Source organism: Sarcophilus harrisii, chromosome 3, assembly GCF_902635505.1.
Source record: "Sarcophilus harrisii chromosome 3, mSarHar1.11, whole genome shotgun sequence".
Taxonomy (NCBI): Eukaryota; Metazoa; Chordata; class Mammalia; order Dasyuromorphia; family Dasyuridae; genus Sarcophilus; species Sarcophilus harrisii.
The window spans coordinates 203,755,686-203,783,439 of NC_045428.1; the positions used below are offsets into that span (position 1 = coordinate 203,755,686).

The window sequence follows — 27,754 nt, forward strand, 5'->3', positions numbered from 1 at the left end:
ATTACATATAATTAAAGTGACAATTAAAGGGTCGAACAGCTAGTAAGTATCTAAAGCTGGATCTGAACATAGATCCTCCTAACTCCAGAGTTCCTACTCTATCCACTGCACCGCCAGCATCCCCCCATTCTTAAATTTTAATCTTTTTAAAAATCAGCAAGATGTAAAAGAAAGACACTAGACAGAGCTTAAGAAAGTTGTGTTCAAATACCAGGCCTGCCTGGTACTATTAAGAAGCAAATCTCTTTTGTTTCTCTGAGCCTCATTATATAAGAGCACTTATATAATGTTTTATTTTTACATGTTATTTATCTGATATCCTCATCTGTAGAGTGAAGATATAGATTAGCTCAGAATTTTCCCACAATTATGGAAGTTCAAAAATGTGGAGAAAAGATAACTGATAAATGAGGGAATTGGAGAAACTCCTGATATCTGGTACAAGGGGAAATAAAGAGAAAGCTATTTAGTATGAGGGGCAATTAGGAACACTTTAAAAGACTTTATTTTCAAAATAAAAAAAAATTGCCAAATGTGATAAGTACATTTAATAATCAATTTCATGCATATATTTTGTAAGGAAAAATATAAATTAAAATGCAAATAATATAATATATAACTAAGTGTCAGCATTCCCCTCCCATGCAAGACTTATTCATATCACACAAAGAACCAGGGTTTTACAGAACAGTCTGGGAAATACCAGATAAGATAATCATCCATTCCAGTTATATAAAATACTGTAACACAGGCTCTCCTTGTGCTTTACTGAAAGTATCACAGAAAAGACTGCTATGGCATCAAAAGGCCACAAGAGGGTGGCGGGCAATGTCCAGGCTGCTGAATGTCTGCTTTCTTTCCAAGACATTGAGAGATTGGGTTATAAGGATACATGCAGTTGCAATTATTTTTCCATATTAAAAAAAATAATAATAATTTCCCTGGTTATAAATGAAGAAAAGAACAATGGGTAAGAACTTAATCAACCTCTTTGGAAATTCTGGGAATCCCACCTTATCCCCTGCACTATAATGGATTATTCTTTAATTAATTTCCTTGCTAAAATTCAATTCTTTATCTTCATCCTTTTTTTTCAGTATTTCCTTCTCCCCTCTCTCTTTTTCTCCCTCTCTCTCTGTCTCTCTGCCTGTTTGTCTCTGTGTCTCTGTGTTTCTCTCCTCTCTCTCCCTCTGTCTCTGTCTACTCCAATATGATTAAAGATTAAAACATTTTTTTCACCAACTACAAAGCATACATTACATTTTGCACAAATGTGGTCAGTGACTATTTAATTCAATTCAACAGTAAATCTTTACTTTGCACAAGTTACTCTTCTAAGTACAAAAACAAAAACAAAATTGTCCTGCCCTCAAGGAGCTTCCATTCCACTAGGCTAGATTTTTTTTTAAAAGAATAGGTCTTCCTATTTCAGTCCAAGATGGAAGTGTCCAATCACACTACTGATCATCAATCAGGCAGAGCTTTAACGTGCTCAGTTTCCAATTTTGCCTGGTTGGTTCTATCTTAGGGAACTTGCATGAGCTCAATATCTTAATACAGGACAGCATTTAATTGGAGAAAAAATAAAATGTTAAATTTCATTACATTTTGCACAGCTGATTTTTGCACAGATGTGGTCAGTGACTAATTCAATTCAACAGTAAATCTCTACTTCGTACATGGTACTCTTTTAAGTAAAAACACAAAAACAAAAAATTTCCAAGTTTAAGAGATCTTCCAGCTTCAGTATCTTCTATCTTCAGTATCTTCTATCATTTAATACACTCATATGTCCATTTGGACCCCAGTGATGGGTATACTTGGCAGAGAATAAAATAAATGTAGAATGTGGTATGTTGGGGAAGGCACTAGATAAAGACAAGAGACCTATCTACCTTATGGTTAATTTCCTGCTTCTCTAAAATAATAATTCCTTACTTATTTTTCTCATCTGGTAAAATGATATAAAAGACTTAGAAGCTCTTTTAAAAGCAGAGTTTTATTATACTAATAAATCAATGGACTCTGAATATTTTATAAGATAAAATGTTATACAGAAACATGACAGTGGAATGTAAAACCACAATTGTAATTTTCTAACTCCTAACTTTCCAATGAGGCCATTTTCTTTCCAGTGACACTGAAGGTTTTAAAAGGCTCTGTAGTATTCTGGGGCTCAGTGTCATCAATATAATGTCACCCATAAAAAGGAACATCTGGAGAATTTCATCATATGAAAGGTAATCCTGTCCTACTTAAACTTTACTTCCGATATCATCCATCATGTTACATTTGAAAATCTTTCTCAGAAAACAGTTTGAAAAGTCATCTTTGCTGTAGAATCTACTGGGGAATCTTATACAGGCACAGAAAACACCCCAAAAGTGCACTTAATAAGGGGAAAAAAAATATTTTTTCCTAGAGTCTTGCAATTCTGATCATGAGGGCTTCATGAAGGAAAAAGGAGAAAACACCCATATATATCAGTAAAACCAGATGATACAAAATGTGATAATAAATTGAACGATATTTTGCCTCAATTCTTCCCCAGCCCTCAGTCATAAATGGATGTGGCCTAAAACAAACTGAAATCTAGGAAAGATCTTAATTAGAAAAGGCCAAAGTCACCTACTGTATCCTAGGGCATCACCAGTTTTGACTGGATCTCTCCTAAATCCAATTCACATGCAAGTCAAGACATCACCCTTGGGATCTCACTGGTCCTCTTCAAGAATGAAGGATGAACTACAAAAAGCACCAAGTGTAATAAAGAAAGAGCAATAATTGATGGGAAACAATATCCAATAAAAGAACATGTTTAACATATATCAGATCTCTTGTAGCCTTAGAGAAGGAAGAAGTAAGGGAAGAAAGGAAAAAAATTTGGAACACAAAGACTTACAAAAATGAATGTTAAAAATTATTTTCATGTTTAACCTATATCAGATTGCTTGCTAACTTGGAGAAAGGGGAGATGAGAGAGGAAGAAAAATTTGAAACAGGTTTTGCAAAGGTAAATGTTGAAAACTATCTTTGCATTTCTTTGGAAATATAAAATACTATTAAACTATCTTTACACATATTTGAGAAAATAAAAAAAATATTGAGAAAAAAAGAATTGGCAATAAATATATATATGGCCTCAACGATCCACATACAAACATAAAATATGAGTAAAAAGACAAGGTAAATTAAATATTTTCTAAAGGGAGGCAAATTTGATCTCAAAAATTGAGACTTAGTAGGAACACTTTAAAGAAGTGTTTCTGAATATATGGAAAGACTAGATAAAGGAGCAATCCAAAAGCAATTGGATAATTTGCTATTATTAGCAAATAACAATAATATAAAAATGTTATATTATATATAATACATTATGTAAGAATATATCCTTATAAGAATAATAATTTCTATAAGGAAATCCACAAATCTGAGTAGAAAAGCAAGGCACAGAACATTTGGGTGAAATTCAGTGGAAGGAGACGCAGCAATACTTTAGGAGAAAGATGACTTGGAAAGAGAAGAAATTCAGCATGACTATCACAAACCTGATACAGAAACATAATGGAGTGGTGATAGGGCACTTCAACTATGCTGGAGTTCTGACTCTTTAAAGCAGAGAAGCTGATATTCTTATTCTGCTTTAAAGATAATTTCATTCTTTCAAAGTAGAGGAACTAACAAGGGAAAATTTTCAATTCTCAATCTCATTTTCACAAAAAAGGAGAAGTTGGTAGCTAAAGTAGAAAATACGGGAACCTAGGAAGGAAGAAACCATCTCACTTTGTAATTCATTGTAGTTAAATAAGAGGTGGGGAGGGAGAGGGAGAAGAGGGACGGAAATAGGAGAGGGAAGAGAGGAAAGAAAAGAGAGAGCCAAAGTGCTGAAAGAACTGGCAAATATGATTCCTGAGCTATTACCAATACTATTTTATAAGTTATAACAATTAAAGAGATCCTGCAGGTCTTTAGATCAGCAAATATAATGCCAATTTTTAAAAAATGGAAATCAAGCTAATAAGCTTGACTCCTGGAAAAAAAAGTCTAGAAAGTTGATTTGTGAGTATTTAGAAAGGAAATCAATGCTCCTTAAGAGCCACTGGGCTCTATCAAAAACAAGTCCAGTCAGACTATCCAGATTACCATTCCTGGCAGGGTCAACAGGTTAACTGATAAATGGAATGTCATAGGTCTAGTATACCTGGATTTCAGCAAAACACCTGATAATGTTTTTAGTACTATCATTATGAAAAATAGACAGATGGGGGCTAAACAATAATACGGTTAGGTTGAATGACTGGACCCAAAAAGAAATCCTTAAGAGGCTAAAGTCGATTTGGAAGGAAAGTTCTACAGGGGATAAATCCCCTTTGATCTTAGGTTATTCAACGGATGAGTGAATAATAACTATGCTATTATTGGAGAAACAAATATAAAAGTCCCTCACTACAAGGAGCTTACATTCTAATAGAGGGAAACAACACATTTAGGGAAGCAGAAGCTAGAGAAAGGAGTTTTACTCTGGAAAATCACAAGAAGTACAAAATGGTGCCCTAGGTCCTTACCTGCCATGATCATAAAACAAGAAGAAAAAGGAAGGGTCAGTGGAGTGGAAAAAATACAAGAACGGCAACAAGACAAAGAGTAAGATGCTTATTAAGTCCATAGTTCTTGGTAGATTATTTAATGAGATAAGAAACATGGCCTCGAGCTGGCTATAGATAGATAGATAGATAGATAGATAGATATAGATATAGATATAGATATATCTCTCTATATATATAAAGATATATATAGTAGGTTTTAGGAATTTTTACTGATTTGCCCCATAATCAGGAGAGTCAAGTTCCAGGGCAAAGTGTCACAGATAATTTCTAGAAATTATCTGGAAAAGAGGTCCCAAAGGTCACTCTTTCTGGGGGACATTAGCAGAGCAAATACCAAGAGGCCCTTTGCTGGGTAAAATTTTGTTTTCTTAAAAATAGGTAGACATTCTTATCAAAAACTTGGATAAAGGCATAAATGACATTCTTAGATTTTCAGATTGCACGAAGCTAGCAAGGTGCAGAGGAAGAAAAGTAGAGAGGGAAGATTCAGGGAAAGAAGGAAAGAAAAAGGGGAGAGGGAGGAAACATGTATTAAGTACCTACTATATGCCAGGTATAGTGCATTTCCCATTTGATCTTCACAACAACTCTGGGAGATGCTAGTATTTACTATTCCCATTTTACAATTTTAAAAACTACGGTAGAGATAAAAATGACTTTCCCAGGATCAAACAGCTAGTTAAGTGTCAGGGCAGATCTTCCTGGCTCCAAGCCCATTGCTCTACCTACTAAATCACCTAGGGTCCTCTAAGATAGGATAATTAATACTTTAAAAAGAAGGTTCAGGATTCAAAAAAGATAATGACAAGCTAGCATAATGAATCTAGTGAAATATAAATTCTACAAAACTATTTCAAAAATAATTTAGGTAGAAAACAGTTTGTGTGAAAAAAATATAAAATATAACATTTTAACGGAATGCAAGATCAATAATTAGATTTAAAGAGATAGAATATTCAGTGAGAGTTGTAGCATTCAGAATGAGGGAGGCCATAGGCTGTCCTAGTCAATTCTGTCACAATCTTGGCAAAGACACTGGAGTGGTCATTTCCTTCTTAGACTCATTTACTGGATGAGGAAACTGAAGCAAACAAAGTGTCTAAGACTGAATTTGAACTTAGGCCTTTCAGAGTTCCTGGCATTATCTATCCTCTAAGATCCTACCTGGAATACTTGAGAACTTGAGACCATGCTATAATATGAGAATTGTTTGAAAGAACTGGAGATGGTCACATTGGAGAAGATTTAGAACAGTGGTTCTCAACCTTTTTGGTCTCACCCCCTTAATGTTAAAAATGATTTAAGGACATCTCCAAAGAACTTCTGTCTATGTGAGTTATACCTATTGATATTTACAATATTAGAAATTAAAACAGCATTACTATAAAAAGTTTTGACTTTAATCAACCCCTGAAAGGATTCTCTGAAGACCCTCAAAGATCTCCAAACCATTTTTCCACCTATAATAGATTAGAATTCCCTAGCTCAAGCAATCTACCAGCTTTAGTCTCCCCAGAAGAGAAGATTACAAAGATGTGTCATTAATAATTGACACGACAGTTTAATGTGGAAAACTGACAGCCAGTGGTCCCAGAGAATGGAATGAAGAATAATGGGTAGCATTTGCAGAAAAGTAGATTTCAGTTTGAAGAAAAGAAATCAGTACTGTCCAAAAACAGAATAGTCTTCTATAGGAAGTAATAGATTATTTGCCTTCCCTAGAAGGCTTCAGGAAAAGGCTAGACTGATAACTTGTCAGACATGTTACAAAGGGAATGCCTGCATAGGCATAAGATGAACTAGATTAGTAATTTCTTACCCTGAGACATATCTATTCATAAGATCTGTGGACAGATTTCAGGGAGCTCATGAAATTAGATAAGAAAAAAATTTCACCTTTACTTTCACAGAAAACTTTTCCCAGATTGCCAAAGGGATCCACAACATCCCCCCCCCCCCAAAAAAAAAAAAACTTATACTATGTAAACTCCAAGATTCCTTCCAATGAATGTTGAGGTAACAATAATAGAGAAAAGTTGATTCAAGTATCTTATTTATTATTAACAAACAAACAAAAAATAAGATCTCATATTCTCTATATCTTTCGGTCAATGTGTTACTCTGAGGACATGGTCTTCCTTAGAAAATAACATGAAAAAATCTTTCCTTCATGTTTTTCATCAAATGTATTTTTAAAGTTTGCATAATAAGCTTTCCTAACTTAAGTAAGATTAAGACTTTGGGGACATTGTTTACATACTTATAAAGATTTTGTGGAAATGAGAAAGAAGAGACAATCTCCTGAACTGCTTTTTGCATATGTGATAATGATATGTATGAGTCTTCCCTTTCTTTTGAAATTTTATTCTATTAGATATTGTCAAATTAGATATTATTAGATATTGTTAAAATAAATCACTAAATTTGTCTTGTTTGACTATACATATTTCTAACAGGGGTTTTATTTTTTTTCCTTTTTCAACTTGGAGGAAGGAGGACAGGAAAAGTATAATTTTGAAAATAAAATTTTCATTTTTTTAAAAAATAAATGTCTATTTTAGTACTTCCAGGAAAAATTTATGTATATATTTGGTGGAAGCAGCCACTCCTCCCAACTTACTCCTTTTTTTAACCTTTTTTTTTCCTTTTTTTAGACAAGACTTATGATTTTATTGGTGAAAGGATTTCCTGAAAGGAAATTCCTTTATCAATCCAGATTGAAAACTGTTTTGCAATTTAGACACTGCTTGGACCACTGAGAAGTTAAGAGTTTTGCCCAAAGTAAGCTAGCTAGTTTACGTCTCTATCTTTTGGTCAATGTGTTACTCTGAGGACATAGTCTTCCTTAGAAAATAACATGAAAAAAGCTTTCCTTCATGTTTTTCATCAAATGTATTTTTAAAGTTTGCACAATAAGTTTACTAACTTAAAACTAGATTAACACTTTTGGGGCATTGTTTACATACTTATAAAGATTTTTGTGGAGACAAGAAAGTAGAGACAAGAAGTAAACAGATCTTCCTGATTCCAAAGAATCTAATTCTTTATTTACTTATTATATTATTCATTTATTATATTATGCCATACAATAACTTCACCTTCCTAAGTATCTTTCCTACTGAGGTATAGTATCCAAAAATAGTATCACTGATAATTATAAAAGACTGATATTAAAAATGATAGCAAATGAGAACCATTTGGAGTCTATTTGTTGTCCTTCTATTTCACCTCTACAGGTGATCAGAATGACTTTTGGGAATTTTCTTGGCAAAGATATAAGAGTGGTTTGTCATTTCCTATTCCAGCTCATTTTACAAATGAGGAAGAGTTAAGTGATTTATCCAGTCATACAGCTAGTAAGTGTCTACGACCAGATTTGAATTAGAAAAGATGAGACTTCCAGACTGCACGTCCAGCACTCTACCTACTTACCTACCTAACTACCCTAATGTTGATATAAAAATGAAAAATGACACTGTTCCTACCCGCCAGGAAGTTAAATCTAACAGATAAGATATGGCCCATACACAAGTAAATATGAACAAAGATAAAAAATATTTTATGGGCAAAAGAGAGGTGTAGATAGAGCAAAAAAATTTAAGGAGATATTTACTAGAGATTAATTTTTGTCCTTAAAAGAATTATAACTGATATATTTGGAACCTGCCTTACTATTCATTTCAAATTTCAGGAACATTGAAAAAACAGTAAAGACAACTAATTACTATTTGAAATCTGATTCTGATCAAGAAAGAGAATCTCTTTACCAATCATGGAAACCTTAAAAGAAAATGATCATAATATCTCACATTTCATGATAAATAAAAAAAGGGGAATTCCAGGCTCAGTCTGATATGTACAAGAGACTTTAGAAATAGTGAATTTCAAAAAAAAAATTTGAAAAAGAACAGGAAGGAAAAGACTCTTTAGGGGAAGCCAGCTTATAATGCCCTCAAACGCAAATAATTCTGAGCTTGATAAAAAGAGGAAGCTGTTTAGGGACTGATTTAGCTGCCCATCAATCATCTAACATCTACCAGTTTCTGATGAAAAGGTAACCCTTCTCTTCATCAAACTTAAAGTTTCCACTTGTATAACTGATACTAAGCCCTTCCAAATCCTCCAACCATTTGGATTATATCCACTCCCACCCCAGTTTTCATTCTCTCCCTGCTACAATATTCCCAATTCAAGTTTTTAGAAATCAAGAAAAAGATAGGATTTAGTATTTTAAATGACACTTAAAATATTTATTAAAATCTATGGAAATTTGTGAATGGTCAATACAAACATGATATAGAATATTAGTGTAATTATATTAAAATATTAGAACTGTCATTCTAATTATGTTAAAAATAATAGAATAGCATATTAAATGACATTCTAATGGAATTCTAAATTCCATTACTACCTTTAAGGATGGCACTGTTCTCAAAATAAAAATGAATGTTAATAGTATGTTAATAAAAAACTAAAAGCTGGCAAGTCATAGGATTGAGGCAAGAAGGGAGGTGATAATGTGAAAGAAGAGCCTCAAATCTGAGGGGAGGAGATTTAAAACCTTAAAACGGGTCAATGTTGCTGTCAAAAACAACCAGCTTCCTTTGAGTGTCTCCTCCATCCCTTCACTTATCCCTTCAAACTCAATCTTTCCTTTCTACACTAAACTCATACTTTATTTGTCTATATAAATAAACACATCTATACTCATCATCTCTACTTTCATTTTACTCATTTCTAAGCTCTTGTAAATTGGTTTTAAATCTCATCTCAAGGAAAACTATTCTTTAGGTTACCAGTGATCTCTTAATTGTCTTATCTGATGGCCTTTCCTCCATCTTCATTCTCACAGTATTTGATACCTACTTACTTCTCAATACAATCTTCTCTTCTCTTTAAGTTATTGTGACACAAACACTCTGGATTCTCTGCCTCTCTAGCCAATCCTCCTCTGTTGTCTTTGTTGGATCATCATTATCAAGTCCACTAACTAGGGGTGCTGTCCCAGGTATTATTCCTAGGCTCTTTAATCTGTTAATCTCATTAGCTCTCATGGATTCAACAAATTTCATGGATTCAATAACCATCTCTAGCCAAAAAATTCTAATTCTATATATTCAATTCTATTCTCTCTCCTGAAATCCAAACCTGCATTATAAATTTCTTGTTTAATCATTTTTCAGTCTTGGTTGACCCCATTTGGGGTTTTCCTGGCAAAAATATTGGAATGGTTTGTTATTTCCTTCTTCAGTTCATTTTAGAGATGAGGAAACTGAAGAATAATTAAATGACTTGCCCGGACACTAGAAAGTATCTGATGCTGTATTTGAACTCAAGAAGTCTTTATGACTTTCAGGCTCAGCACTCTTATCCACTGTGCCACCTAATTGCTCTAATATTAAAACTATTTGTTGAGTTCCATGGACATCTCAAAACTCCACATATCTAAAACTGAGTTCATTATCTGTCTCCTTCACCTTACCCCTATTCTGAATTTCCTTATTTGTCAAGGTCACTGATGAAGTCAGGGTAGTAATTCCTAGTTCGCAATAAATATTTTACAAATTCACGATGGCCATTCTCTTTGGCAAAAAATAGGTTTATTTAGGAGAAGAGGTTACAGACAAAATAAGAGGTAAAATTAGACATCAGGAGTGGCAAATATGAAATAGAATTGGAAGAGGATTAAGGTTACCAAAAAGTGGACCAAGAAAAGGAGTTTGGAAAAATCCACTGGAGGAATATGTCATGAGGTGAAAATACACCATTGATTGGCAGGTTAAATCCTCTGTTAGATATAGTAAGACGCCATTAAAGGAAAAGCACTATGACGGGAGGCGAAGGAAAGAAAGAGACAGACAGACAGACAGGCAAGAGACAGAACCTCATAATGGGCTTAGATCTTTTGTAGGGAAAATACAGCTTTGGGGGTTTCTCAAGACCAGGGAAGAATATGGTACATCAGAGGGGATAATTAAATGGAATACCAGGATATCAGGTCTCAGACCTGTCTAAAAGATAACATTAACCAATATCTCAAAGGCTGTTTAAAGATGCTCAGAGGCTTGAGGGATAGACAATGGAGGTTGATAAAGAATTCCATCCTCAAGGAGATAATCTGGGAATTGGTTATACCTGATAAAGCCAGATGAGCTTCTTCTCTGATGGGGAAGAGAGTTAAGTCCACATTAATCACTAACCTTTTCCAATTTTCTAGGTTAACAACCTTGAAATCATCTTCCTACCTTCTTTCTCATCATGGCCAAGTTTTATCCATTCTATCTCCACATCTCTCACATCTGTCCCCTTCTTTCATACAGCCACCACACTAATTAAGGCTTCCATTGCCTCTCTCTTGGACTTTTCCAACAGACCCTTTGATTAAGCCCATCCCTTCTAATTCCCCCTCCCTTTCTCCAATCCATCTTTCACACAGTTGTCAAATTAAAAATATATGGTGTGTATATATATATATATATATATATATATATGGTTATACATGAAACTATAAAGTTATTACATAGAATTTATTCTCTATATATACTTCACTCTATACATACTTCTCTTTATCTGTTCATTCTCTGGATGCAGAAAGCATCTACCTTCATAGATCCTTTATAAGTAATTTGAATATTTATAACAGTCAAAATTACTTGCTAAAAAAATATTGTAATACTGTATGTATATAACATTCTCTCGGTTCTGTTCATTTTTTTTCATTATTTAGTGCAAGTTTATCCATGTTTTTCTAAGATGATCAAGCTCATCATTATAGCACAGTAGTACTCCATTATATACCACAACTTATTCAGGCATTCCCCAACTGACAGGCATCCCATCACAAAGAGAGTTGCTATACATATTTTAGAACAGAAGTTCTCTTCCTTCTTCCTAATTATCTCTGCAAATAGACCAATAGTGGTATTGCTGGGCCAAAGGGTATAGGCAGTTTAAAAATTCTTTGGGCATAATTCAAGATTGTTTTCAAAATTCCTGGATTAGTTCCAAAGTCAAAGTCCAACAAACAGGTCTGACCAGATCACTCCACTTTCAATAAACTTCTGAGGTTTCCTTCGACTCCCAAGGATCAAATACAAACTCACCTGTTTTGAGGTTACAGGCCTTTACAACCAGGCTACTATATATTACTATTCTTCATGTACTCTTTGATCTAGTCAAATTGGAATCCTTATTGTTCTTTATATTTTTGCACCTTACCTCCCATTTTGATTACTCATGAAAAAGAACGCATATCTTCTTGACCTTTGCTTCTTAGAATTCCTAGTTTCTTTCAAAGCTCAATTCAAACAATACTTTCTACTTAAGGTCTTTCCTTATCCCCTCTCCCAGCTGATAATGGGTCCCCATGAAATTGCCTTATATTTGTCTTTCCTGATTGGATCTAAGCACCTTTCTGTTTCATTACAGTCTTTAGAGGCTTAATACAATACCTGGCACAGAACAAGTATTGAATAAATGTTTCCTAATTAATGTTTTGGATTAGACAGCCTATGAGTGCCCAAGTGATTCTGATTCACCCAAATGAAATTTAAAATAATACATGATAAAATGATACATGCAAGGCAGCTAGGTGGTGCAGTGGATAGAGCACCAGCCCTGAATTCAGGAGGACCTGAGTTCAACTATTGCCTCAGACACTTAACCCTTCCTAGCTGTGTGATCTTGGGCAATTCACTTAACCCTAATTGCCTCAGCAAAAATAAATAAATAAATGATGCACGAAAGTCCCCTATTTATAAACCCCACTTAATCAATGAAAAAGAAGGAACTGGCTTCTCCTCTTTTCTTTCTTCTTTCTCCTGTGTTTTACAGGGATTCTCTGGGACCTAGAAGGAGATCTATGTTCAAATCTGGATCCTGACATAGGTCAAGTGGCACAGTGAAAAAAAAATTACATATTTGGAATCACTTTCAGTCGTGTCTAACTCTTGGTGACTCCCATTTGGGGTTTTCTTAGCAAAGATATTGGTGTGATTTATCATTTCCTTCTCTAGATAATTTTAGGGATAAGGACACTGGGGCAAATGGAGTTATGTTATGTGACTTGCCCAATCAAGATCATCCAGCTCAGAATTTGAACTCGGGAAGATAAATATTCCTGGCCCTAGACCCACTGCTCTATCTACTGTACCACTCTGGAGTCAGAAGAACAGGATTCAAATCCCACCTCTTATATATCATACCTATATGATACTTGGCAAAGCATTTATGCTTACTGGACCCCAGTTTCTTCACCCAGATAATGAAGGAGGAGATGACCTCTAAGTTCCCTTCTAGCCCTAAATCTTTGATTCAGTATAAGTATCCCAAACTCAAGCTCCATTATCACATCAATTCAGCTACCCTAGGAATTAAATAACTTTGTTGATTACTCAACAGCTGTTTGGTTATGGTTTTTTTATTTTAATTTATTTTGTTCAAAAAAAAAAAAACAGAATAAGAAAAACAGAAAAGGAATACAAAAACAAAACAGAACATTGTCATGTGCCTAACAGAACATTGCAGAGTATTCAAAATATACAACAAAAAATTATCAGCTGAAGAAAGGATATATAATAGTAGAAGAAATTATATTCATGAGTGTCTATCTTTTCTTTACTTCCTTGTAGACTGCTCTTTTGTTTTCTGTTGCATACTTTTTTTTTACTTTACTCTATTTTTTCCCTTTCAACCCCCTACTTTTCCCCAAGCAGGCAAGAATATATTTATGTATACATATATATATACAGACACACACAAATCCACCTCCACACACATATCTTTCCTATCTCTGCTAAGTCATTGTTTTAATTCTGCTCTTTAACTTGCCTTGCCATTACTTAATCTCTCCCCACCCACGGAGCCCTCTCTTGTCTTCTACCTCCACATTTTGCTTCCCCTTCTGCCCATCCCTTCCCCCACCCCTTTTTTTTTTATAGATTTTGGAAGGTGATATATCCTTCATGGTATATATGTACTGTTGCCTATTTAACCCATTCCCAATGTAAGTTTTTAGAACTATGAGTCCCCCTACCCACTCATTAGCCCCTATGTCTATTCTTCCTCTGCACGTCATTTGTATAACATAATTACTATTTTTACCTTTATTCTGCCCCAATCTTTCTTTTGAGCTACCCAATTGCTGATGTCAATTTTAAATATATGGTATGCATTTTCATGTAAAAAAAAAGAACTTGTCAGTGTTTAAGTTTCATAAAATTGATCTTTGAGTGTGTTGCTAGAAAGTCCTGAAAATCTACAAGTTTGTTGAATATCCATTTTTTCTCATCCTATAATATGAATAATTTTGGTGGATATGATCTTCTTGGCCACAGACCTGGTATTTTTGATTGCTGGTATATATGATTCCAGGACCTGCAGTCTTTTATTATAGCTGCTGATAAACCCTGAATAATTCTAATTGTAGCTCCAATATAGCTTAATTTTTTTTCCCTTGTTTCTTGCAAAATTTTCTCTTTAATCTGCGGGAGTTTCAAATTTTAGCAATAATATTCCAATGTGTTTTCCACAAAAGATTTCTTTGAGAGGGTAACTGGTGAATTATTTTCTATTTGTATTTTCTCCTCATGTTCTATCACTCCAAAACAATTTTCTTGGATTATTTTTTATATTATTGTGTCAAAGTTCTTTTTTTGTTCACAACTTTCAAGCAGTACAATTATTCTTTTATATTCTTTTCTTGATCTGTTCTCTAGATCTGTTGTTTTTTAACAAGAAGTTTCACATCCTGTTCTATTTTTTTCATTCTTTACATTCTGTTTTGTTATTTCTTGGTCTCTTATAGCTTCACTGGCTTCCCCCTATCCAATACTAATTTTCATCTTTGAGACTTTTCTAGTTGGTTTTAATTTTTTTTCATAATCTTGTTTTGTTTTTTTTTTTTTTGGATTGTGTGTGTGTGTGTTTTGTTTTTCCTCAATATCTCTTATTTGATTTTTATTTTATTTTATTTTTTTAGTTCTATAAATTCTCTCTGGACAGGGAGCCATTTAACATTACTCTTTGAGGTAGAAGGTTTTTTTTTTTACTTCACTGTCCTCCTCTGAAGATGAATTCCAGTATTCCCTATTCCCATGGTAAATTTCTATAGTTCAGTTCTTTCTTCTTTGCTGGTTGGATTTGTTTCTTTTTTTTTTTTTTTTTTTTTAATTAGAAGTATTAGTATAATCATCTCTAATCATGGGGTGGAGGATAGTGCCTCTGGCTTCCCTTCAGCTGTCCCCTTTGACCAGGAACCCCAAACTCCCCCCTCCTGCAGGTGCCCTCAGCATCCCTGACCCACTGCCTCTGCACTCACCAGGGGCTGGTTCCTTCTTGCCCAGAGCTGTGTCTCTGTTGCACAGTTGAGCCTAGCCTTGGTTCCTTCAGTCTTCCCAGATGGAGACCCCCAACTGTGCACCCAGGCCCGGCAAGAGGCAGCCAAACTCAGCTAGCCCCAGGAGTCCCAACTTGGCGTTTCTGTGGAGCTAGCCTTTCTTCTGATTTTGTTGGGTTGTAGAAGAAGTACCCCTGTTCTGCCCCAAGTCTTCTTTCATTTTTCAATCTAGTTTACCCTGAGGCACAAATTTGTTCTGCTTGTGAGGGAAATTTACCGACCTACTCGGCCATCTTCCCAGAATCCTCCTTCTTGGTTGGGTTTTGATAGGAAAATGAATTCTTTACAAACACACTTTTCAGGGAAGATTGATGGATGGATGGGAGGAAAGACGATATTTAGGGATGGGGGGGAAAGGGAGAGACTATTTGTATTGAGAGAGAAAACGGAGCCTAGATTCAAATCCTGCCTCCAAAATTTGATAGCTTTATAACCATGGGCAAGTTGTTCGATTTTCTCTGAAATCCATTTTCTTCATTTATCAAATGGGAATAACTGCATCTTGCTCACAGGGCTGTTAAGAGTATCAAATGAGATAATGCCTATTTATATATGCTTGCAAGTTCCTTTGGAGATTTGCAAACCTTGAAGTGATAGCATATGTGTGCAAACACATATATGTAATAGTGACAGCACGCATGCATCTATATGCAAATTGTGTACTTATACATACATATAGATGTACCTACATATATATGTGTGTGTGCACAAATGTGTGCATGTATGACTGTTTCTGTGCATATCACATCCACAATGCTATGATAATTGACTCTTTGTACCAATACATTATATAAGAGCTATTATTAAAGCTATGGCATATATGTGTATATATGTGAATGTGCATGTGTATGTATGATTCTCTATGTGTACAAGTGTGTTCCTATGCATGGCTATAATATATGTACACACATGTTGTTATTATCAGCTGTTTGTTGGTTGTTGACCTTAATTCAGAAAGAGGATCAAAATGATATCATTATTTTAGAGTTAAGTTACAGTATATACAACAAGTTCAGAATGTTCTACCACAGATCAGGCACAAAGAGTCCCAAGGAACATTTGGGGTGGATTCTTTAACTTTGTGCATCTTGAGTTTCTTTGAGCTAATTCAATTCTGCTTTGGTCATAGAGCACAGCACCTTTTCTAATGAGGGTCATACCACATCATGCAATCAATTCTAAAGTTCTTCAGAGAGACCTTGAGAGTGTCCTTGTATTGCTTCTCCTGAACTGCCACTCATTTCCACACTCAAACAAATAATTAGCTAGGGATAAATGAGATTATCCTAATGAGATAATACTTGTATTGAGAGGGGGGAAATAAGGTAAAAAGGGAGAAAAGTTTGAAACACAAAGTCTTATAAGAATGAATGTTGAAAACTATCTTTACATATATTTGGGAAAATAAAATACTGAGAAAAAAAAAAGAAAAAGAACAAGAATCAGACTGAAATCAGCAGGACTGGAAACATATCTTATAATGTGTCTAGGTGGTAGAATATTTTAGAACTTCCTGGACTCATAGTCACTCAGATAGAGTTTGGCTCAACTGCCCATTCAAACAAGGTAAAAAATGGTAAATTCTGTATCTCATCAGTTAAGTTATTAGTTTCAAAAGCTACTTCAAAAAAACATAACTGCTCTCAGAAGAAACATACTTCTATACACACACTCTTGTTTCTAAAGACTAACCAACCAATTCTTCTATAAGTTAATAAAGGAAATACAGATTTTTCCTACTGTGTCAAACAAATGGAAGAAAATTAAAAAGTAAAAGGGGAAACATAAGCCATAGAAGTCAATTTCCAAGAAAAATGGAGTTAACTCTTGGGTATGTCAATCCCTATTTATTAAACGTGCATTATGTGTCAGGTGTTGTGCTAAGGGCTGGACATATGTAAATGTGCTTGCCCTCTTTTAATAAATTCCTATTTAAACCAGCACATATCAGCTTCCTGCCAGGAAAGTAAACTACTTCTGTTTGAATTCTGTTAGGAAGATTCAGATCATGTGAAAAAAATTAGGTACCAAACACTGAGGTCCTTTCTAAGCTAATCTGTCAAGAATTTAAACTCTACAGTAAAGAGCACAACTCCAATGGGCTGGCTGCCATGCTGTTTAAATATCAAACATATTTGCCTAAAAGCCTGTTTTATGGAAAACCCACACAAACCAGCATTCCCACCTGGTTGTCAGAAAAAGGGATCCAAGGACACTCTCAAAGGTTCTCTAAAGAATTTTGGTATCCAGAGAAAGAACGCTAGGAAATGAGTGTGGACCACAACATAGCATTTCCACTCTTTCTATTATTGTTTGCTTGCATTTTTGTTTTTTCTTCTCAGGTTATTTTTACCTTCTTTCTAAATCTGATCTTTCTTGTGCAGCAAAATAACTGTATATGTATACATATTTTGTACTTAACATATACTTTAACATATTTAACATGTATGGGACCACCTATCATCTAGGGCAGAGGGTAGAGGGAAGGAGGGGAAAAATTGAAACATAAGTTTTTGCTAAGGTCAATGTTGAAAAATTATCCCTGCATATGTTTTGTATATAAAAAGCTATAATAAAAAAAAATGTAAAAAAAAAAGAATTTTGGTATCAACTGTGAGACTTCAGAGACATGTGTTATGCAGTATCAGCAAAGCAGAATTGCAATAGATTGAATCACAAATTTAGAGGCATCGCCACTCCAATTTTTTATTTGACTATTTGTGCCGGTTCTAGGTAGTCGAGCCTTTTGAGTTCATATTGGTCAAATTAATCACAAATGGTCACAATATTATGATATCATTGGTCCTCTTCAGAAATTCTGGATGGACAAAGGTTTGCTTTGTTTTTATTTGTTTGTATGTGATCTCCCCAGATAGATAGTAAGTTTCTTGAAGGCAAGAATGCTGATTTTTTTTTTGTTTTATTTTTTTAAAACTCTATTTGTATCTCCAGTGCTTAGCATGTTACCTGGCACTTAACAAGTGCTTAATAACTGTTTACTGAATGAATGAATGACATTTAAGTCTTGTTTACAAAACAAACAATACTGATGTATTTATTTCATAAATCAGTATCAATGATAGGCATCAGGAAACTCTAGATTCAAGTTCAACCTCTGAAAAAAGAAAGAAAAAAGAAAAGAAAGAAATTACTAAGTCCTAAGCCCTCCTCCTTTAAGTTCTCCTTACCCACCTTAATATGGCTTGGAGAACCTGGCTTCCCAAAGACAAAGCCAATGTTACCTATAACTGCAAAGACTTTGCCCATAAGCCTGGCAATGGACCACACATGTGTTGTCAGAGAACCAGCCTAAATAAATTCAGAGAGGCTGGTCACTAATCAATGGTTTGCTCCAGAGTGGAGCATCTTTCAACTATAGCAATTCTCAAAAACGTTTCACTAAAGTACATCAAGTAAGGGTATGAACCATGTCAGTGGAAGGACTAGTCTCACTGACAAAAACCATAAATCTTTGAAATATTGTTATTTAAAGTAAATTTAATCATATTACTTAGGCATATAAATGGCTTGAAGCAAATTCCAAGTTAATAAAAAATAAAAGGATTCTTTGTGCAGAGGTCAGATCCTCCAGATGTTTCTGTTTATGCATGAAATTATGTTGTGCATCAATGCCTATAACAATAATAATAAATGATTAACATTTATATAGGTACCTACTATGTGTCAAGCAATTATGCTTAACACTTTTACAATTATTATCTCATCTGAGGTTGGCAACAACCCTGGGAGACAGATGCTATTATTACCCCTATTTTACACATGAGGAAACTGAAATAAACAGATTAAGTTACTTGCTCAGACTCAAAACGTTAAGTGCCTGAGGCTGAATTTGAATTCGTGTTACTCCAGTTCCAGTACTCTATCCGGCCTCCTAACTGCCCCTGAACACTTAAATATCTTAGAAGAGTTCCATAATCAATTAAAAAAAAAAGTTTCACTCAATCAAGATAGAGTCAAGTTGATGAAAAATGTCTGCTGTTCATATTATAATAGACAATTGAATAGAAAATCTGAAAAGAAGTTCCCTAGGATGAAATAAAAAAGACTCATAAAGGATCCATAAGCAAAAATGGTTTGTGATTAGCATCCTTTGAGGAGAATATCCACACAGATAAGCTCAGGAAGGCAGATCAACTGGAGTAATTGAGTAGTCAATGCAACTTAAATCATTCAATTAATGATAATTGTGTTTGTCAGCTTAGAATTGAAAAGTACTCTGGTACCCTCAAAGTAGTCAATGGAAAAATGATAATTTCCCAATAGTATTAATGTACCAATGGAGAAAAAAAGACTGTAAGGAAAACACTTATTAAAAACACTAATTTTTTCTGAGATTAGAAAAATTAGTATTTGATGAAAAATGTATTCTAAAGCATATGTGTTCTTTTATAGGGATTTAACCAGAAGAATTTAAAGTTAATATTACTTATTGTTCTTCTGAAATATACTCTTTTCAATAATGTTAGAATCCACTGTATACTTTTCTTTAAAAAACAAATGGTATAAAAAATTTAAATACGGGGGGAAGCAAATGGCATACAATTATGATTCATGCTTTCATAAAGTTTGTGTGTGTGTGTTCTGTGTGTATATGAAATGATCTTTTTTTGGTGTTTAAGTTCCAAAAGAAACTTAGGGTTTTTAATTTTTATTCTGTTTTGTTTTGTTTAGTAAAAATAATCTTTTTCAGCTTCTAATTTGTTAGCATATACTTAAAAGTTTTAATTGTGATAATTTGTAAAGCAGGCCCAGCAGAATTGCCCAAGATCACACTGCTAGCCTTTTTCTCACAAGCCTCATTTATCAGGGAATCACTGGAGGGAAGTTTCCTCATTCTTTCTAACAATAAATATGGGGGGAAGCAAATGGTATACAATTATGATTCATGGTCTCATAAAGTTTGTGGGTGTGTGTGTGTGTTCTGTGTGTATATTAAATGATCTTTTTTTGGTGTTTAAGTTCAAAAAGAAACGGGATTTTTTATTTTTATTCTGTTTTGTTTTATTTTGTAAAAGTAATCTTTTTCAGTTTCTAATTTGTTAGTATATACTTAAAAGTTTAATTGTGAGAATTTGTAAAGCAGGCCCAGCAGAATTGCCCAAGATCATACTACTCTAGCCTTTTCTCACAAGCCTCATTTATCAGAGAATCACTGGAGGGAAGTTTCCTCGTTCTTTCTAACAATGAAACCAGAGGCCCAGTTCCTAACTCTTAGCACTATAAGGGAATTGGAAATTCTAGATAAGAGATTCTTCCAGATAATTCCTAATAATCTTCCAGATAATTTTGCACACTACTTTTACCTTTTTTTTTGTTGGGAATGTTCCCTCTTAGAGCTCAGTCAGAACATAATTTAACTCTCTCCTGACAACTCACATTACTTCCCCTTCCTGCACACTACAATCCCAGCAAATTATCTTCTTGCTGAATTCCTCATGAGTAGCCCTTTATTTTTGCAATCTCCTATCTTCATACTTTTCATAGGTTGGTTCCCATACAGAGATACACCTTTTCCCTTCATGTCCCCCTCTTAGAATCCCTAATGACACCCCCAGCATGACAAGTATCATCTTCTAGATGAAGACCCTTTTCTAATTTCCCTCAGTTGGCCCTACACAAAATGTATTTGTGTGTATTTTTTCATTTACTATATATATTGCAGTTCATTTGTCTTCAATCCATCATGACCCATGAAATACACTATCTGTCCATCAGGTTTTCTTGGCAAAAATACTAGGGTGGCTTGCTGTTTCCTTCTCAAGGGGGTTAAACCAAATAGAGGCTGTCTTTCCCAGGGTCACATAGCTAAATGACTGAGGCTGAATTTGAATTCAGATCTTCTCCACTTCAGGACCCCAGCTCTATCCACTGAGCTGCTAAAATACATGGGTACCTGCCTCTTTTACATATAAATGAACATTCACACACATGCCCTAATAGTTCCTAGAGGGCAGAAACTGTCTGTTATCTCTATGATCTAGGATGGTACCTACCACATTTCTTGTTGCTTTTGTTGTTGAGTCATTTCAATTGTGTGTCCAACTTTTCATGACCCCTTTTGGAGTTTTCTTGGCAAAGATACAGAGTGGTTTGCTATTTCTTTGTCCAGCTCATTTAATGGATGGGTGACTGGACAAGTTTTGTAACTCTAAAAACAGAGTTAAAAAACTTGGCCAGAGTCACAGAGCTAATGAGTGTCTGAGACTGAATTTGAACTATGGGTTTCCTGTCTCTAGCCATTTCACACCTTAGCTACTGCCCCTCAAATATGTGCAATTTATTACAATGGTCTATTAAGAGTACTAATATATTCTGCTTTTCCCCAATAATGTCTTCAAAAACTACTGAACCATATGGCATAATATTTAAGTGTATAGGACCCATAATAAAGGCATGAATAAAACTTTTTTTCAATACTGTGCAATATTATATTGTTTAAAAGGATAATATTTTTAGGATCATATTCTGGCCCTGACTCTTTTTAGCTCTGTGATCTCACTCACTTTATCTCAGGTTCCTGCACAGTAAAAAGAGATAATAATACTTGTCCTATTTATTTCACTGAGTTCTTAGGAAGTGCTTTGTAATTCTTAAAATGTTTACCTCCCTTGATAGAATAGATTAATTTCTCAAAACGTATGTTTGTGTAAATCAAATTTGTCCAAGCCATTTCAAGCACATGTTCAAAACACAAGAAAATCTGGGATCGGTCTATTTAAAGATGAATCCTTCTGCAAAGTGGAATTTAATCTTTATGCAATTATAGATTTTCATACATAGTTTACACCTGTTTCTTCAGGTGGTGGTCAGCCTGGCAACAATTTCAATCTTTCAGGATAGTCCCAAATTAGGAAATAAGTAAAAATGTCGCAAATCCTAATTCAATTTACTCCTTCTAAAAAGAAAGCATCTTTCCACTTCAGTAGATTTGAAATGAAAGCAATGGGAGCAAAAATCATTTTGAGTTGTACAGACATACTCATCTCTTTATAAATGTTTAAGACTGTGGGCATTTCTGAAGGGCTGCTTTATTAAACCCAGTAGACACATTCCATATAGCAATGTAAAACACTGTATTGAATTTCCCTAATTAGACTTTTCACAGGCAAATAGTTATTTTTCAGCTGCCTTGATGAAGAAACAGACACAGAATTTTAAACAAAAGCTAAAGCTCTGAAAGTATATTTTTAACATCACCTCCTGTCATGCTAAGTGAAGTCACCTGACCCCACCCCCACCCTTACATTGGCAGCTGAGTCATAGCCCCTTCTTTCTCTGGCAATCCCCCCACTCTCACCCTAGCTTCCATTCAGTCCTTAAAAAAAAAAAAAAGAAGAGAGAGCTAGAGTATTTTATTAATCAATTCTGTGGTTTTCCTCCCAATAAAAACCAGTTTAATCTTAGAAATGCTGCCACTGTTCTCCCTCCCATAATCAGAAGCCCAAAGTTCCTACAATTTGGGGGATTTATTCTGAGAAACTACATTTCTAAAACTCAGCTATTTTATCAATCAAACAAACCAACCCTGATCCAGGAGGAACATTTTTATTCTAAAGTAGCTCCCGCTAAACTAAAAAATCGTGCAAGAAAAATCAGGTTTCAAAAAAAACTACAGAATGAAAAAAGGGCTATAAAGGGTTAACCAACAGGAAGTTTCCATGCTTCTGCAAATCTTGGCCTAGATGAAATTTGGGGAGCTAAAAGCTGATTTAAGGAGAAAAAAAAAAAAAATAGCAATAGCATTTTGTTCAGTTGCTCATTTTTAAGCACTCTAAACCAGCCTGGAAATATCTTACATGCTAGCAGAACAGACCGGGTCTGTTCCCCATTTTTGTCCTTGTAATTGCAATCTTTTCATTTCTCAATGAAGAAGGCCTTTCCTTCTTCTATTTTTTTTTTTTTTTTTTTTTTTTTTTAGGAAGTGAGCCAAGACATCAAAAGCTATATAACCCAGCTCTCCTTGCCTGCCTATCTTTTGCACTGCCAAGGAAAGGAGTTTTTTTTCCAGGAAGGGAATGAATGCATAAGCTATCCCCGCCCCCCACTGCTACCCCCACCCCAAGATACCTGAACAATGGGTCTTCATCAGGCCCCCGGCTCCATGTGGCCAAAGCTCTGCTGGGGGCGCCAGGCGGGAGATTCCTGCCCAGCCAGCAGACCTCCAGGGACACCTGCATGCCCTCTGTTCCTAAACCCTGCACAAGGTGGCAAGACCCAGTTCTTCCCCAAGCGTGCACAACACCTCGGAAAGAGAGGCGGCGGACGTGGGAACCCAGCAAAAGCCAAAACGCACCGAGGTTTTGGAAACGAGGCCTCTTACCTGCAATGCAACATCGCTTAGCCCAGCCCCACCGACAGAGAGAGCATCCTTTCTCCCGGGCTACGGCTGCCAACGCGGGAGTGACGTCATGGGGAGGGGGCGGGGAGCGTCACGTGACCCAGTCTTCCTTCCAGGGTCTCTAGGAGATGCGCCGAGACTGACACGCTTCCCAGGTCAATCAGAAGTAGCCATAAAAGGGGCTCCTTGTTTTGATTTTGGTTTTTGATGTGCTTGTTTCTTTTTTTCCTCTCACTAAGCCTTCCTCGGGCTGTTAGGCTGATCTGGATCACTCTTTTTGCAATCCACTGTTTGCTATAATTTGCAAAAAGAAGGGGAAAAAAAGCAATTATTGTTGAGCCTGAAAATTTAAATTCTCAGGTCAAAATATGCTTTTTAAGTGAAGCAGGTGAAAGCGTTACTTCTCAAGTCAACATGCATTTATGGAGGACTGCAAAAAGAAAGGTAAAGACAAACAAAATGAAATGCCTTATTTTGGAGAAAAAAGGGTATGTTAATCAGTTTTCATATTCCTATTAAATGTGGTTTCATATGAAACCAAAGATATGGTGAGCGTGCATTCATTCAACTTTTTAGATCCCTGATATCTTCATCTGAAGCCCATTCCTGTTGCAATACTGCATTAATTATAATAGAATAATTCTTTCAACAGTAAATAAGTTTGTAAGCGCATGATAAAAATACACATACATATAATACAGTTTTATCTTAATTTTAAGTTACAAATCAGTATGTATGATGTAAATCTATGATATGTGGGTGTGATAACCTATGTATAGCACAGATGCTGTCCTGTCTGTAATAATGTATATTCTATTGATATACTCTCTCTTTATAAAACAGGTACTGTAATATATCCTATATATTCCATAAATATGACAAGTATTATAATACCTTCTATATATAGGACATGATACATATTACATTTCTAAATAGAACAGGTATAATATTTTCTGTATATAGGATATGATATATATATATATATATATATATATATATATATACATACACACATATAAATACAATCTCCTATAGGTAGGATAGGGGTATATGTATATATGTGCACATATATATGAGTTAGCACATTTATATGAACTCCTTTAGGTAGGACAGGTATATACATACACACATATAAATACAATCTCCTATAGGTAGGATAGGGGTATATGTATATATGTGCACATATATATGAGTTAGTACATTTATATGAGCTCCTTTAGGTAGGACAGGTATATACATACACACATATAAATACAATCTCCTATAGGTAGGATAGGGGTATATGTATATATGTGCACATCTATATGAGTTAGCACATTTATATGAGCTCCTTTAGGTAGGACAGGTATATACATACACACATATAAATACAATCTCCTATAGGTAGGATAGGGGTATATGTATATATGTGCACATATATATGAGTTAGCACATTTATATGAGCTCCTTTAGGTAGGACAGGTATATACATACACACATATAAATACAATCTCCTATAGGTAGGATAGGGGTATATGTATATATGTGCACATATATATGAGTTAGCACATTTATATGAGCTCCTTTAGGTAGGACAGGTATATACATACACACATATAAATACAATCTCCTATAGGTAGGATAGGGGTATATGTATATATGTGCACATATATATGAGTTAGCACATTTATATGAGCTCCTTTAGGTAGGACAGGTATATACATACACACATATAAATACAATCTCCTATATGTAGGATAGGGGTATATGTATATATGTGCACATATATATGAGTTAGCACATTTATATGAGCTCCTTTAGGTAGGACAGGTATATACATACACACATATAAATACAATCTCCTATAGGTAGGATAGGGGTATATGTATATATGTGCACATCTATATGAGTTAGCACATTTATATGAGCTCCTTTAGGTAGGACAGGTATATACATACACACATATAAATACAATCTCCTATAGGTAGGATAGGGGTATATGTATATATGTGCACATATATATGAGTTAGCACATTTATATGAGCTCCTTTAGGTAGGACAGGTATATACATACACACATATAAATACAATCTCCTATAGGTAGGATAGGGGTATATGTATATATGTGCACATATATATGAGTTAGCACATTTATATGAGCTCCTTTAGGTAGGACAGGTATATACATACACACATATAAATACAATCTCCTATATGTAGGATAGGAGTATATGTATATATGTGCACATATATATGAGTTAGCACATTTATATGAGCTCCTTTAGGGAGGACAGGTATATACATACACACATATAAATACAATCTCCTATATGTAGGATAGGGGTATATGTATATATGTGCACATATATATGAGTTAGCACATTTATATGAGCTCCTTTAGGTAGGACAAGTACTAACCGATCTATGAAATTTCCTATGAATATATCATATATTCTATCTCCTATACACAGGACAGGCTGTGATATGACCTATATACAGGAGATATATGATATATATAATATCTTCCAAATATTGGACAGGAACTGCTGAATATATTATAGGGTATAGCACAGAGATGCTATCTCACATTTAGGATATATTATCTTATTTGTAATATCGCCTATATCTAGGATATGATATAGATCTCCTCTATAAAGATAGATGCTGTATAAATAAGAGATATCACAGATATGTTATCTCCTATCTGACAGATAGAGGACAGGTAACTATGCTATCTGTGATAGAAGATATATAAATATAGGTATCTCTCACAGCTACCACATCTCTCGTATAAAAAATGTCAAAGATTTATAGTAGCTATTGATTTGTAACTTAAAATACTGTTTATACAAATATGTGTATATGTGCTTATTATATGCTTAAATAGAAATGCTTATTGATAAAAAAAAAAAACCAATTCTGACATAATATAGTATTCGAACACAAACGAGAGGGATTCAAATTAAGTAATTAGAGATCTTGAATAAATAAATACTTATACTGACAACTGATTTATAATTATGTGCATATATATGTTTACTTTTAAAGCAAGGAATTTTAATATGGTGATTTTCTAAGAACAAACTTCTGGTAATTACTGAGATAACGCACTTTGTCATAGTTTTACTAAGAAGTGAGTCAAAAAATATGTACAATGTCAACAGATCCCATTCACCACTTTAATTCAGACTGACTAGGAAAAAAATTATCTATTTGTGATCACAGTTTTATTTAGAGCAGCTTAAAAAAAAACGAGGGGCAGACTTTATGATGTAAATAGGTGGAATTTTTATCTCAAATACAGTTGTTAGAAATAAATGCTTTCAAAATACACAAGTTCAAATGCAGCAGTAGCCTTTTAAGAGCTTCATTTCACTCTAGTTTAAACTATGTTAGTATTCTTCTCTTCCCTATTCTTTTTTAAAAATTGATTGATTTTTCAATCCAATTTTTTTCACTCCTAAATTCTGTCACTCTCACCTCCTCCACCAATAGAGAAGGTAAGAAATTCTTACCCCCCTCCTAAAGAATTACAAAATAGTTGCAGTTTTGGGAAATAACATGATGTTTTCCTAAAGCAAGTTGGCATTTGTTTTTCTTCCTTATTTACTCTTTTCAACTTTTTCTCCAAACCAATCTATTTTCTTTTTTGGCCTACAGTAGTCTGATCTCAGAAACACCTATGATCCTTGTAGTTTACACAGCTATTGCAGCTGTTTGCAAAGCCAAACTGAAAATAAGCTATTTTATTTTGCATTACACCCATCTAAAATTTGTTTTCCTGAATTTTATTGCATATTATTTAAATAGCTTACCTTCTTGTTTATGACTCCCAGGACATAATGTAGAAAATGTGAAGGAAATCCACTTCAATTTTGAACTAAGAGCATGACTGAGAAGGACTGAAAAGTCCCCCAGTGCGATTTCAGAGGCTGAGTTAAATATAGACTATATCTTTAATGTACCCAGAATGCCCCGGAGGGTAAACAGTCAAGTCATCACATGTCTTGGACTGGCTGGTAATCCCTCTTTCCAAACCCAGCTCAGTCACAGCTTCCTACACCCACAAGCAGTCCTAGGAGAAAGCAGCTAGCTCCCTTTCTTTTTATCAGCTGTTTCTTGAATTGTGGCTGTTGCTACCAGATTCTAAGACAGAGGACACAAAAACTGCATCCAATCAGGAATGATTTTCAGTAATTAATCTGAGGTGCCCAGGCAAGGCTTGGTTGTGCACAAAATGCTGCAGCTGCTATTCACAAAAGAAAATGTTGATGATGACTGTAAATATATATGCATATGTAACTGGAAAAAATTAATCAAGCTATATTTTTTTTTATTCCAGAGAAGGAAGTGGCAAACCACTCCCGTATCTTTGCCAAAAAAACCCCAAATGGGGTCACAGAGTCAGACAGG

The 27,754-nt window shown here is 34.6% G+C and overlaps 1 protein-coding gene across 2 annotated transcripts in view; it reads right to left on the reverse strand.

Moving 5' to 3' along the window:
* Positions 1-27,441, reverse strand: part of CLCN4 (chloride voltage-gated channel 4) — a 105,807-nt gene extending 78,366 nt beyond the window's left edge. Inside the window, exons 1-2 of one of the 2 annotated variants that reach the window (XM_003765589.3) lie at positions 27,157-27,441; positions 23,345-23,656 (exon numbers count right to left, since the gene is read on the reverse strand). Coding sequence is in view for 1 of the 2 variants with exons in the window: in XM_031959007.1 (XP_031814867.1) it covers positions 23,092-23,110 (19 nt within the window). In the remaining variant the exon portion in view is untranslated. The other variant, XM_031959007.1, reaches the window with a different exon arrangement.
* Between the last annotated feature and the right edge of the window lie 313 nt (positions 27,442-27,754).